This window comes from Gobio gobio (genome assembly GCF_949357685.1).
Source record: "Gobio gobio genome assembly, chromosome: 7".
NCBI classification, from domain to species: domain Eukaryota; kingdom Metazoa; phylum Chordata; class Actinopteri; order Cypriniformes; family Gobionidae; genus Gobio; species Gobio gobio.
The window spans coordinates 41,689,436-41,704,541 of NC_137103.1; the positions used below are offsets into that span (position 1 = coordinate 41,689,436).

Below are 15,106 nucleotides of genomic sequence, written 5' to 3' on the forward strand. Positions count from 1 at the left end.
ACGATACCTCTGGATGACATCAAACTACTAAAGCCTACATTAGCCCCCTGCTGTTGTCGAAGAGAACTCTGTTGGTATTAGCTAAGCTTAGAGGCAGGAGAGCAAACAGATGGTTTTCATTCTGTGGGGAAATTGTCTACTGTGAGGTACAATAGCATAGGGACCTTCACCTTCCGCAATAATGATGAAACTAACACTTCGTCTTTGTGAATAATTTGTGCCTGTATGTTATGTGGTGGCAGTTTAAAACCGTTTCAAATAAATCCTCAGTTAGACAAATAGAAAACTAAGTATAGGCACATTATAAGATCATTCTAGACATGTTTCAACTTATCATCTATTATGAATAGTACATTTCCTTCTCAACATTGCAGATGCACCACCATGGCATCAGCTTTCTTACCCCTATGTGATGGTGTTTTGGTTCAGGCAGAACTGTCAGTTTCTTTCGGTTTTCCCATCCATTTGGCATAAAACATTGTTTGTGATCATCCAGTTTGAAATGTTCACTACAAACATGGAAGTTTTTCAGTTTTCTAACCGTATTTACAATGCTTTGCTGCATTTAGCCACTGCTTACAACATGCTGACTCCTTCACTGGACACTTTATTATGACTAAAAGTTTGCTAAGAACAGCCTTATACCTACAATGATATCATATTTCACATGTGATATTCATATAAGTTAGAAAACTTTTCTTGTTGGGAAAATCAACCTACCAATGGCTTAATAATAGTTGTCCCTGCATATTAAAGAGTCCACCCCAAAATTTTAATTGCCATCATTTACTTCACGCCAAACATGAATTTACTTATTTTATGGAACACAAATGATGATATTTTGAAGAATGTTGGGGTCCAGATAAAATTGGACCCCACTGAATTTCTTTGTATGGACATTTTAACATTGAAAAAAGTGCAAACAACATCTTTTAAGATGGCAGGAAGTGGTAGACAATTTAATTGGACAACAGTCATATTGTATTCAATGAAAGTCACCAAAGAACATGCATTTCATCATCCATTCAGTGGTTTGGGTGACCAACATGCCCTGAAGGCAAGTCGGCATAAAAGCATGCTGGAAAGCACAAACAGTAGCCTATTTTCTCTGAAGGACAGGATACGAATTGTATGTTTACACTTATTAATATCACAGAATCATTTCCTGTATGTGGATTCTCTCAAGTATATATGTGCATCTCTTTACCTCATGTGGAGCTCGAAACTGCGTTCTCCAGTGATTTTATTGAGTTGGGACCAGGCCAAGGGTTATTCTGTGTTCATGAGTACAGTACATTTATTCCCAGAGTAATGGACTGGCAGACTCGAAAACAATGCAGTAAAATATGTCCTTTGCAAATAATTGTTTGCAGAGATTTTTTTTTCTTTTTGGCTCGGTTTCTCAAAAGAAGCTATGCATTATTTATGTGAATGACATTAATACTAAGGTGTTTTCCCTGGAATAGAGCCCGTACTGCGATCTACATAACAACAGACATCAAAAGATTGGGGTATATAAATTCTATCAGCTTTACTATGGATCCAAACACAAAGCCTTCTGAATGCATTGGGTTTTGTAAAGGGACTGAATAGCAGTGTTTAAAAATGCATGGAAGTGTGAATGTGCCGATTCTCCTGCAGGGGCTTTGGTGTGATGTATGGACACTTTATTGAGCAGTGAGTGGTTTTGAATGTGATGTATTAACATGCGGTCCTTTGGAAGGCATAGCCCGGCGGAGGAAGTGATGGCTCCATTTCATAGGATGTTGATTACATTACTCCGTGATGATGAATTAGTTTAATTAAATCCAGCCAATGATTTACAGAGGATACATGCCAATACATGGTGAGAAACAATGGGCTCTATGCATGTTACTGCCCCGTGGACTTTCTTATTGAAGTTTCAGTTCTTAATAGGGAGGGGAGGGATGCTGTGGTGTAGGAGTTAAGGTTTAGGTGCTGGTCACTGGAAGGTAGCAGGTTTGATCCCACACTCAAAGCCTTTACTTATACATATACTGTGTATATATATATATATATATATATATATATATATATATATATATATATATATATATATATATATATATATATATATATATATATATATTAGTGCTGTCAGTTAAACGCGTTATTAACGACGTTAACGCAAACCTATTTTAACGGCGTCAATTTTTTTATCGCGAGATTAACGTTATTTTTGGTCTAACAAACTTTGTAGTTTTTTCACATGCTGTTGCAACAACTAGTAACGTTAGAAAAACTACAACACCACTCCGGATGTAGCTAGACCGGAAACAAAACATCAGGCACGCTGCGGCTGCCCGCACTCGTTTGGGCCATTAAAAGAGTAGACGTGGATGGCAAGCGTGAGACGCCGAAATGAGAAACGTATTAAGCCATGGTTTAACTCAGGGGTCTTCAACTAAAAGTGCTTGTCTTGAGCGCTGCTTTCTGCTCTGATGGTGCATTCACACCAGACGCGAATGAAGCGTTTTGCGCGAGTGATTTAAGTCAATGCAAAGACGCAAATAGACATTCTGCGGCGCGGATTAAGCGGCGTGCATGTCGCGTCAATGTTAGCTTGTTTTCAATAAAACAAACATTTGAACAAAGCAAGCCGATCCACTTTTCTATGTTGAGAAGAGCATTAAAATAAGAAAAAATAATGGGACAAAAAGAAATCAAGGGACATTTAGAATAAATAAAAATGTGCGATTAATTGTGATTAATTGTGAGTTAACTATGACATTAATGCGATTAATCGCGATTAAATATTTTAATCGTTTGACAGCACTAATATATATATATATATATATATATATATATATATACACATATATATCTCACCATATATACACACACTCTTTGAGTTTATTTTGTGTGTTCATGTACAAATTTGGGGTCGGTAAGTTTATTCCGCAAAACCTTAGTTCCCTGTAGAGGTAACGAGACGCTGCGTAATCGGTGTGGGAATGCCTCAACGTGATTGCATCGTGAAGCACGTATGGAATCCGTCCAATGGAGTGATGGAACATCATAGACGGGTGATGTCTTCGACCAGAAAACTATAAAGCACACCTGCATCAAACAATGTTAGCTTCTGAAAATACTGAAGCAAGATGATCACAGTATGCAGGGAGTATGGCAGGGTGACACAGCGTGATCGTTGTGGGAACACAATACCCACGTCGCCATAGGAGCCAAATACCCATCCGTGTGAACATTGTGCACTAAGAAGCGAGCACCTGTGCCCCCGGAGATCAAGTTCATAGAACCTCACAAAAGTGCGGCGAGGGCCAGCCTGCCACATCATACACTTCTTGTAGGAAAACCCCTCACAATAAAGCTTTAGAGCAGCCATACTCCTAGTAGAGTGGGCCCATACAGCAAAAGGTGACCGGCCGCCTCATAAGCAAGTGAAATGGCCTAGACCACCCTCTTGCTTATTCTCTTTGATGCCGGGCACCCCTTTCTAGGTGACCCGAAACACACAAACAGAATTACTGGATTTACAATATTAACAGGAACCTTAGGAATGTAGCCCGGGCCTAGGGTGTAGGAAGGCCTCCAAGCACGAGGGTCCCACGATACGGCTTGAATGTCTCCTATTCTCTTTAGAGACGTAATAGCCAGCAGAAAGATAGTCTTTAGAGTGAGAAACTTCTCAAGAACTTCTTCAATCGGCTCCAAGGGAGCCTCAGAAAGACCTCGTAAAAAGACGGCCAAATCCCAGGCCGGCACCCTAGCGCGAACTGCAGGTCTCAACCTAAAAGTGTGACGAATGAAAAGAGTAATCGACATGTGTTGTCCTGAAGATGCACCACCCAAAGGAGTGTGGTAAGCAGCTAAAGCCGCCACATACACCTTTATTGTGGAGGGAGCTAAGAACCTTTCTTGTAAGGAAGTCCAGCACTGCACCCACTGGGCAGTTAACTGGGTACCGCTGGTGACTTCCGCAACATGAAGTGAATAATCTCCACTTCAGGGCATACAGTTTCCTTGTGGAGTGAGCTCTAGAGTGTAGAATGGTCTCCACAACCATGAGAGACCAGAACTTATGAGTTGGGCCCCCTCAGAGACCAGGCTCACAGTTTCCACAGCTCAGGGCGAATCTCCATCGGAGAGCTGTCGAGGAGAGACACTATGTCCGAGAACCATTCTCGGGCCGGCTAGGACAGGGCTACTAGCAACATACGGGCCCCATCCCAGCAAACTCTCCCTAGAATTCCCGGAAGCAGAGCAATCGGGGGAAATGCATACAGGGGCAGCCTCGGCCACTCCTGTACAATGGCGTCCAGTCCCTGAGGAATTGGATGAGTTAGGGAGAACCACAGATGACAGATGTTTCGAGATGTTTCTGATTATGCGAACAGATTCACTTCTGCTCTGACGAAGTTTTCCCACTGGAGCTCCACGGTGTGGAGGTCAGGAAAGAACTGTAAGCCCCGACGTGGAGGCTGAGCAGTGCGTGCAGGCAGGAATTTTTATTTTTATTTTTTATTGATATTGATGAATATCATTGTAATTGATGATTAAAGGAATTAAGATAAGTGAACATCAATCAAACAATAGCATTATTATTTGTTTAGTGAGTCATCTAGAATGGCTCATGAATAAAGAAAAACATACCTGAGCAAATATCTGAAATGTCAGTGTTTAATTGGGCAAAGCCACAAAATCATCATCGTCATCCATAGACCTTAATAAGGCTGTCAGCCATGCCATTAAAAATCAAACGCATCCTCATCAGAAATTACAGTCTAGTCTTTAAAATCCAATAAATCGAAGTGTTTTCATTAGAGCCCCACATGTAGATGTGGGAGGGGAAGCATGTGAAAACTGTCCTAATGTAGAGATAACAAATGTGGACAGTGTGGCCTGAAGCTAATCTCTTTGACATTTGAAGGTAAACCCAGGTGGACATTGGAATGAATGCCACTGCATCTCGGAACCCATTTTAAGAACACAAACTTTGAACCCCATGTAAGTGGCATATGCAGTTTCTTAGAGTAAAGGGAGGAAAATTACAATACTTCTCTCTTAGGATAGTGAAAAATACACAATGCCACTACGCATACACCACCTTGACAGATTGCCGCACTGTTGCCAAGAGCATCAACAAGAGGCTGATAGCTAAAAGAGCTAATAAACAGCAAGAAAGAAGGGATTCAAGTGACATGTTTGTACACAACCACAAGGGTTGTGGCTGCTCAGTCAAATGTGTTACATTTTCATTGTATTTCAATCCTTGTTTGTATGAGTGAATTTAAACCAGATTTGTGTATCCTGAAGGAAATAACCAATGTTTACAAGTCAGGGGAAAAAATAATATTGTTGTGGTTTTCTGTAAGGTTTTAGGTTTTCAGCTTTGGTTTTGTTCAAATGAAAGCCTCCGGCCACGACACTAAGCACATTCCATGTTGTATTATTTTGCAAAATGCCTTTGAGATTCGTATTTAAAAAATATCTGCAGAAGAAATAAGTCATACAGGTTAGGAATTACATGAACGTGATTAATTTAGGATAGAATTAGCATTTTTGACTAAACTATCACTTTAAGTGTAGAGTGTGTATTTGCAATATGAATCCCAGGGAAAGTTCTCTGAACTTTGGCTAACATTCTGGCAATATTCTTAAAAAGTTATGAACAAACAAACATTCTTCCAGTAGCATTAATAGAATGTTTGTTCAGAGTTATCTGGTCTTGAACCCTTAAATGCATAAATGTTTCACCATTCATTATTACATATTCAGGTCTTTCTCTAACATGGATAGATCTCTACCTGTCGCACAAATACAGACAAATAAAATTAACCATATTTGTTTACCTTTTGGAGCTTGGAAGGGTTCAGTTTGATCAGATGTTTTATACCATCATTCAGCGTCTAACTCATATTAGTGATCTCAGACATATTATCAAAACTATCATTTTCAAAATCAATATTTTGATTGCTGACAGCTTCTTCACCAGATCCACCATCAAGTGACAGTGACACAAATCTTTGGTTGCTTTCAGTACTTGCTGTGCAGTAAATCGCTGAGCCATTTCAAGTTTTTCTGATGATACTTCCTATTCCTTTGTTGCAGTAACTATGAATGAAATGTCACTTCATCATTCTGTATCAGACATAAAGGTGAAATGCACTTATTTAGTAGTCAAAGATTCAATTATTGTTGTGCAAAAAAAATATACTTGCACACCTCTTTGGTGTTTAAGTTTGGAAAATTTGATGTTTTTCAGCTTACCCCCACGGCATCCAAGATGTATGTGTCTTTGTTTCTTCAGTAGAATACAAATGAAGATTTTTAACTCCAACCGTTGCCATCTGTCAGTCGTATAATACATGTGAATGGGGTCCAATTCTATTAGAGTAAAAAAAACATGCACAGACAACTTCAAATTAAACCCTGCGACTCGTGGCGACACATTGATGTCTTAAGACACGAAACGATCGGTTTCTGCGAGAAACCGAGCGGTATTTATGCTATTATTTCACCTATTATCAGACGAATGTCATCAGCTCTCCAGACCACCATAACTTCCTGCGAATAAGGTCAAAATACCGACGTGGTCATAGATATATACATAGATGCCTCATTAGTGCCTGCACGGATCGGTCGAATGAGGAATCTATGTATATATTTTTATGGTCGCGCCGGTATTTTGACCTTATTCACAGGAAGTTATGGCGGTCTGGAGAGCTGATGACATTTGTCTGATATGAGGTGAAATAATAGCATAAATACCATTCGGTTTCTTGCAGAAACAGATCGTTTCGTGTCTTAAGACATCAGTGTGTCGTCACAAGACGCAGGGTTTAATTTGAAGTTGTCTGTGCATGTTTTTTTTACTCTTATAGAATTGGACCCCATTCACATGCATTATACGACTGACAGACGGCAACGTTTGGAGTTAAAAATCTTCACCTGTATTCTACTGATGAAACAAAGACACCTACATCTTGGATGCCCTGGGGGTAAGCAGAAAAACATCACATTTTCGTTTTTGGGTGAACTATCCCTTTAACACAAAAACGTTATTTATACATTGCTCATGCAACTTTTTTCCTGAAACCTTTTAGTCGGACATTCGTTTAATGTTTTTTTGAATGTTACTACTTGTTTAAAAATGTTCAGAGAACATTCAAAAGTAATGATCCCATAAAGCAAATTTGCGGAATGTTTGCTTAATGTTTGTATAAATAATATATATATATAAACTGGATTTAATAAACTTTTTTTTAAGTTTTCATAACTTAATGGGAAAGGTAGAAAAACCTTCCTAGAACATTTTTTTGTTAGCATTGGAAGGCACTGCAAACAGAATCTGTATATATTACTACACAGGAAGTAGAGAGGGAAATTTGCTCAGTAGTCACTGCACACCACCTACATAAGTACTACATGAAGTGTGTGGCTAAAATAAACAGTGAAAAAGAGTTGAGGGTCAGCTGTAAATATATATGTGACGTATACACTGAAGTCAGCTAAAAATGGGAAGAAAGGCAAGAAAGGAGTGTTTTTTCTTTCCCTAGCTGCTAAGAAGCTGACCAGCAAGATTATGTTGTGATTTTCTCATTTTCTTCCAAGCTTTTATGAGGAAATATGTTCTTTCAAAGCACTTTAAAGTGTAGCAACACAAATTTTAGTCTTATTTGCATATATATGAACAATGCAGCTTGGGGCCTGTGCTCTTATGCTGTGTGATGTATTAAATAACCATATTGAGACCTCAAATTCTGAACACCGCATATGGAGGCCCATATGATCATCCCTTCTGAAAAAGAGACAGCACGTATGCCATGGATGGAGCTATAGGGTTGTTTTGTCTTCTAACTGTTGTGGAGTTGCCTTTTGTCTTGTGTTTTTATTGGACCTGAAGATTTTCTTTGGTTCTTAGAGATATTGGTGAAAGTGAATCTCAAAAGACATGCCCAGGGACCTCATGTACTATGGACAGTTTGCTTTTCTGTCCAAGGTCAGTTTTAACCTGGCTTTTCTTTCTCGAATGCCAGTGCACTGGACATTTCAAATGTCACTGACCTAGAGCAAGGGAGGGAAAATAAATACTGTTTGAGTGTTTCTGAGTAGGAGAGAAAATAAAGATGTATAGAGGGAAAAAGTCTTACGGTAAACAAGAAATGACTTGAGGAGTGTTTAATGTGGGAGTTTAATGTACAATGTCAGCGATGTTATACAAACATACGTTGGTAGAGCCGTACATATAATCATGTGAGAATTACTGGTTTACTTACAGTACCAACAGGGGAGAGTAGGGTAAGATGTGGCAGATGGTAATATGTCATATGTCATAATCACAATCTTAATCTATTAATCTGTGCATAATTGTTATTATGTGACCTTGGAAAAGGGCCATCTTATTGAGAGTTGTACATGAGAAAAGTGATTTATGTTTTTATGCTAAAAATAAAATAAAATAAAATAATTCAGGCAAAAGAGGTGAACTTTGCCTCTAAATGCAGAAAATACTATTATTAGAAAAGTAGAAAAACGGGATTGTGCTTCAGCAAAAAAGAAAAAAAAAATTGTTTTAAATGTAAATCACTCTATTCCCCATTTAGTCAATATATAATTGTACATGATTTCGGTTGATAGGAGATAAATGGCTGATGTTTTCAAACACAACATACACAATTTCCGATTTGTCTTAAGCCGGGCTCAGACTATTGTAGTTTCAGGCCCATTCATGCCCTATTTACCCCTCTCAAAATTCGCCCAGGAGATCAGTTGGTTTCGATGTTGGGCCCAGATTATCTTGTCATTTACAGATCAAATCTTAAACCTCCTGATCTGCTTGCGGACATATCAGGGCTGCCTCGACAATATCAAACATGTTTGATATTTAGGATGATTATGACAATGATTACGTCAGTACTTCCACAATAGCCAATGAGAGACGAGTATACAAGGAGACGGAAGTGATGGAACATTTTAAATTGCGACTGTGAAACAAGAAGAAGATTCTCCATGAGATCATGTGAGGTGCTAAATCGGATCTTAATCTTAAGAATATCTTGTGGTGTGTGATGCACCACGATTTTCAAATCCTGTAGCATGTGCAGGTTGGAGATTTGAAAGAAGAAAATCTTTGAAGATTCTCCTTATGTGTGTGTGATGCAACCAGATTTCCCAATCAGTTAAGATTTAAAAACTCCTGTAGTCTGATTAAATTTTATGTTTACATTTATTTATAAATGTATATGTATTTACATGTGCTAATCCTATTACTTTTTGCTGTGGTATCAGCATTGGAATTGAGAATGAAGTTTCACAGGTATTGACTACTGAAATGTTGGCATTGCGTCAACCCTTGTGCTTTCCATGACAAATTTTTAATCATTTTCCTCAAAGAATTCATTATTTTAGATTCCTTGATTAAAGAGACAGAACGGATGATTTCATACAAAAGCCTTTCGTTACACATTAAGTAGATGGATTAGCAACTCCCAGCTCTTCTCTCCTCTTTCACATTGAGAAAAGTGAGTAAATATCACCATGGTTTTTTAATTAAAAGCAATATGTGAGGGACAGGGAAAGGGAATGCAGGAAGGGTTTATTTTGGCAGTGGACTATCTTTAAAGTGACATTGCAGCCAATCCAGAAAGTTAATAAAAAAAGAGCCCAAATGATCCAAAATGTTCAGTTGTTGAGGCCCTACTTTGTATGTAGCATGGGTGCAGACTCCATCTGTATGCTTATTGTTCAGTCCAAATCATTTGATTTCCTGATACTCCTGGTTTCTTTGGGGTACTAATTGAGGCTTGTATTTACATTTCATCCTGAAGGCCTTTTAACACCAGAGCCAGACAGCTGGCATGGCAGAAGACCTTGACTGTAATGAATTCGAGTGAGATAATGTGTGCATTTGTAAGAAGACTTTGTTTTATATAGAAAAAGGTATCAATGCAATTACACCATCTTTAGACTAGCTCCTCTTTTACAACCAGAAGTTGAATAGCAATTTAGCTCTTGAGCCTTCTTCAGCCCTTCTTTATAATGCATTATTCAATAAGCACTGGGATGGAATAGTCCATTTGTTTTCTTTTTTCATCAAATCAAGCCTGCACACAATTTGATGCCAATAATAAATATAAATACATACAAATCTCCAAATGATTATTTGAACTGTTAGTCATGGTTGTAGCAGTTTTGTGTAGCCAGACCTTTCAGTGAGACTCCAAAGCAGCTTATATTGGCCAAGGACTGCCTAAGAGTGCGTCTGACTGACATGTAAAGCAACCAATCACAGTTTGTTTTGTTCAGTGTCATGTTTAGGGACATGAAAATGTATAGTCGATGTCCCTACAATAACAGACCAGCGTGAAAAACTTGTAGACGTATTTGAAAGGGTACACAACACATACAGTTTCTGCCAATATCGTGCTAATCTTGCGTACCTATAGAGTAGTATTGCATCCTTCATATCTCCGAAGAGTCTTTAGTTTCATCATATTTATAAAAGTCAGATACGCTGTACCGAATCTTTCCGAAAACAGCTGAGCTTGTGGTGGCGTGCCGTGGGCGGATCTAAAGAGTTACGAGCACACACACAATACAACATCGCATTATTATCCCTGGATAACTTTTGATTCACTGGTGTTGGTTGGTAGCCTAGAAATCTAGATGCACCCTAGTGGCAGCAAATCTAATTTGCCGCGAGTGTAGTCTAGCAACTCTCGGTAGACCTGCGAGCTGGAAAAACCAAACTCTGGTCAGGCCAATCACATCGTGTGTAGAGTCAGTGGGTAGGCTTAACATAATGACGGCACGCCACGGCAGAGTTGCGGCGGTTCCGCGTGCTACTCGTAAACAAAGAAGCTGGCGAACGGCGGTCTTTCGAATCGGCTTTGGCCGCGACTCTGGAAGACTCTGAGTTAAGCTTTTCTTTGAGAAAAGAACAAAGAACGGCACTGAAGTCATGTGTTCGGAGTTTTGCCGACAGGATACGGCGAAAGTTTAAAAAACTCTGCTTCACGTAGCTCTGGTTGGTTGTAGCGCTATCCTATTGTGTGCAGAGGGAATTTGAAAGACAACCGTTTGTCCCGCTCCTCGGATTGAGTTCCCAGAACCAACATCTTGATGTGGGTCTGTCTTGTCAGGCTAGTTGGTTGGTGTTGTTTACATTATATGCACTTACGCGCTGATTGCCAACAAAACATAGTTTATAGTTATAGTTTCACTCACTGCATGCGGTTTCGACTTATAACCGGGAACAAACAAACACACTTGCAGAACTCCGTTGCTGCTCCAGAAAAACAAACTGCATCCACTGTTTACTTGGGAAGCTGAACATGGTTATCTTTCCCTCACAACCAATAACACACTTCTTTAGTGACATTGTTGATATCATGATCTAAAAACAAAATGACAGCGCTGCCGACGGCTTCTGTAACCTGAACAAAGCTCCTTGATGACCGTGCTCTTGTTCTCGCTCTGGTTGATGTGCTCACACACTCATCCGGGAGAGGTGTCCATAGGAGGAATTCTACCCTGTAACAGAAATACACACACATACACACACAAAAATGGCCATGTTTAGCATGAGAATACAACTTTTTAACAGTGTAAATGGAATGGGTTTACCTCAATATATCCGGCAGTGTTCCACTCTTAAAGAGTTAAAACAACTCTTAAAATCGTTTTTTTTTTTTATTTGGGCGTTTGATCATACATGGGTGTTGTGTTAGTGGTGTTAACAGGTTTTTTTTTTTTTCTTCATTGATTTTAAGGTTTTATTTGTGGCAATGTGCTGTAATTTGAATGTGATTTTATGATTATTTTGTCGTGTCTCTTGTACAGCACTGTGGTCAACTTTTGTTGTATTAATTAATATGTGCTTTATAAATAAATTGAACATTGAACATACTTTTCATAGCATTTAGTTGGTCCGAATAAGCGTTCACTGTCACAGTTGTAAACACGACAGCTTTCTTCTTCCATGAGGGGGATTGATTTTGATTTTTGAAGCAAAGTGCTTCTTGTGTGTGCCCTATGCATCACATGTTCAGACAATGGTCTGTGTGCATGATGTCTGAGAGTATGGGTCTAGTAACGCCACGGTCATGGTTTGATTCTGAGGGAATGCATGTATAACGAAGGCCAGCTAGTAGTTGCTGTGCGAGTAAACATCACTGATCTCAAGAGACACTCTAGCGACTGATGCTAGAGGTTGCAGCCTTTAGCCTCATTGTTAGAGCGTCCGACTCTAATGTTGACGGACCCGGGTTCGAGCCCCACGTAGAGTGCTAGGTTTGAACAAGAGGGGTTACACATGAACTGATAAAATGTGCAGTTTTAATGCAATGCAAGTTTTGTATAAACACATCTGTCAAATGCATACATGTAAACAGCAAATTCAGTATAGACTTTTACTCATCTCCAATGTGTTTTTTTTTTTTTTGACAGTTCCTACATGCAAGTATCATAAGCATGTGTTTTCCTCCTCCGCTTTCGTGAGTTTTTTCATGATGGAGGAGGTTTCACCACAAGTGCTATCTGGCTTCTAATTCGGTACAGGGTGAAGAGAAATAATTTCCTATCATCCCTCAACTGCACAGACGCCATCTGTGTTATCCTGCATGGTGCATCTGAAACTCCTGAATATTCATCTCTCCCTCTCATCTGATTAGATTAGTCCCCAATCAGTTTGTGAGTGGAATGATTCTGTATTTGACAATGCAGTTTTATTAGGATAATCACAGTTTGTCACAGCCCCTCACTCCACTGCGTTAACAGAGCAATACATGTGACATGGGCCTCCTCAGTTGTTTTGCTGCTGTATTTACTCATGAATAATGGAAAAGCACCTCATGAATGCATAATTAGAGAGATGTTCACCAGTATATCTGTACAATTGTAATTGAAAATTAGCACGGATATTAATCAACATATTTGGGCCCAGAAATCCCTCTGACACTGTTATATCTACGAGTCGTGTATGCATGTTGAGGCCGTGGATTGAAACAAATGATGTTTTAATTGAAAAGCCTGTCTTGTATCTTCTCCTCCAGCTCTCTGAAGAAAAGCCACAAGGTTGTGAGGTTGATTAGCCTGCCTTTTGTACTCACGTTTGAAATATGAGTATGCAAAGTTGAGGTCACTTACATTTGACTTTCCTTAATTTAGAATATCCTTGCGGCTCAGAAAGAGGTGGTCTAAAAAAAATGTTTCTGCACATTTCCATGATAGAGAAAAAAAGAAAACTTCTGTGTGAACAATGCTTTTGTGTAGAGAATTATTGTTATTGGAAAGCAGAAGTGTGCATTGGCGAATAAATCATACGCTTATTATATGTTAAAGGATGACAATCCACCATTAAACGACCCCCTTAATTATGGCGTCATTTTATCTTATGAAGTCTAAATGAAAGCCGATGAATAACCCAGACTCTTCCGGAGGATGTTTTCAGTGGGGTTGGATCAGAGCTCAGAGGAATCTGGGACTCCGGAGATTTGTAAGAGGTCCTGTCACACGAGCTATAAATCTCACGCTAAGTGGCTGTGTTGCAGTTATGGTAATTGATACCAATGTAGTTAAGGTGCAATGTGACATATTCACAGTGTGCGAGATGGAAGTCGATGTTTCACTTAGACGTGTTTTATGTGTTCTTGTGGCTGCTCAAGCAGATGAGGGTCACCTATGTGCCTCATGAATCTTTAAACAGCTGCTTGGTGCAACCGTGTCAATAGATATCTCTGAGGCTTTGACTCTCTCTCTCTCTCTCTCTCTCTCTCTCTCTCTCTCTCTCTCTCTCTCACACACACATACACACACACACTCACTCACTCACACACACACACATGCACGCACGCACACACACACACACACACACACTCACAGTGATTCAAAATAGTTTAGCAGCGTAGCCTACATGCACGTCTGTTTACTGTACCGAGTAATGCCTTAAAGTAAACAAATTTACATTTGTGGCTGCATATACAGTTGATGTATTTTTTTCATGGATTAAAAGGCTATTTACAGCAATGCTATTATTTACTGTATGCAACATGTTTTGATGTGAACTTCATTGTTTATGTGGAGTGCTGTCTTTGTAAATTCCTGAATAATGTTGTTTCTGCAGTATTTTTGCATGCTTATGGCTACAAAGTTTGTAAAATGTATTTAATGTAATTATCTTTTTGGTTACATGTTCATAATTTCATAATTTAACTTAATTTGTAGAAAACTCAAAAGGGTTCTGCAACCTTATAGTGTTGCAAACACACAGTAAAACAGTAATTAACTTGAAATAATATTTCAATTTATAATAGCTGTTTTCTGCTTTAAAATTTTTGAAAATGTAATGTATTCCCGTGATAGAAAAGCTGAACATGTCTTACTATTATCATTAGTGTTCTAAAAATTAACATTCATTAGGATAGGTAAGAGGAAGGACGAATTGTAAATGAGAAATCTGTACCCATTCTATTAGCCTTTTCTCTTAAAGAACAAAGACAGGAAATGGTGCTGAAGTAAAGTTTTTGCCACAAAATTAGATCACTCTGAGGCTGGCAGTGCATTTACGCTAAATTCAATCAACTGGATTGTTTCCCATTTTCATTTGCATCCCTCAAAGCTTAGCAAATTGAAACAAGTGACATTTGTCTGAACTCTGTAGATTTGCATGAAACTGTCTTAGTAGTTATTAAAGTAATTACTGACAATACAGTGAAATTGTGCAGATGAAATGCGTTTACAAAATTACACCAGACGTGCATGTAAACCATCATTCTCTCCTGTTCTTTAGGTACAGTGGAGGTGATAGTCAGATGTCCCCTAAATCACATACAGTGTATCGGGACGAGAAAGTGCATTCACTTCAACAAGCTCTGTAATGGGGCGAAAGACTGTGAGGACGGTTTTGACGAAGGAGTCCACTGCAGAGGTGAGTACCCTAAAGTAGCCCATTATTATGTCTGTGGAAGATATTAGCTATGCAGGTACTGTACTGTGTTCTGTCAATATCAATAAACTCACAGTTTGGACACCATCAGCATTTTTATTGACAGCCTAATGTCGCATATCTTTACATTAATTGGCTTTGTGCTAGTGGAAGGAGAACAGGTGAATGACGCAGCAGGTG

The 15,106-nt window shown here is 39.0% G+C and overlaps 1 protein-coding gene across 1 annotated transcript in view; it reads left to right on the forward strand.

The window, feature by feature from the left end:
* The window catches only part of lrp1bb (low density lipoprotein receptor-related protein 1Bb), a gene marked incomplete at its 5' end in the record, with an annotated part of 359,446 nt that overhangs the window by 100,563 nt on the left and 243,777 nt on the right, over positions 1 to 15,106 (forward strand). Inside the window, one exon of the mRNA XM_079822148.1 lies at positions 14,771 to 14,908. Within this exon, the coding sequence (XP_079678274.1) occupies positions 14,771 to 14,908 (138 nt within the window). The remainder of the gene's footprint in view (positions 1 to 14,770; positions 14,909 to 15,106) is intronic.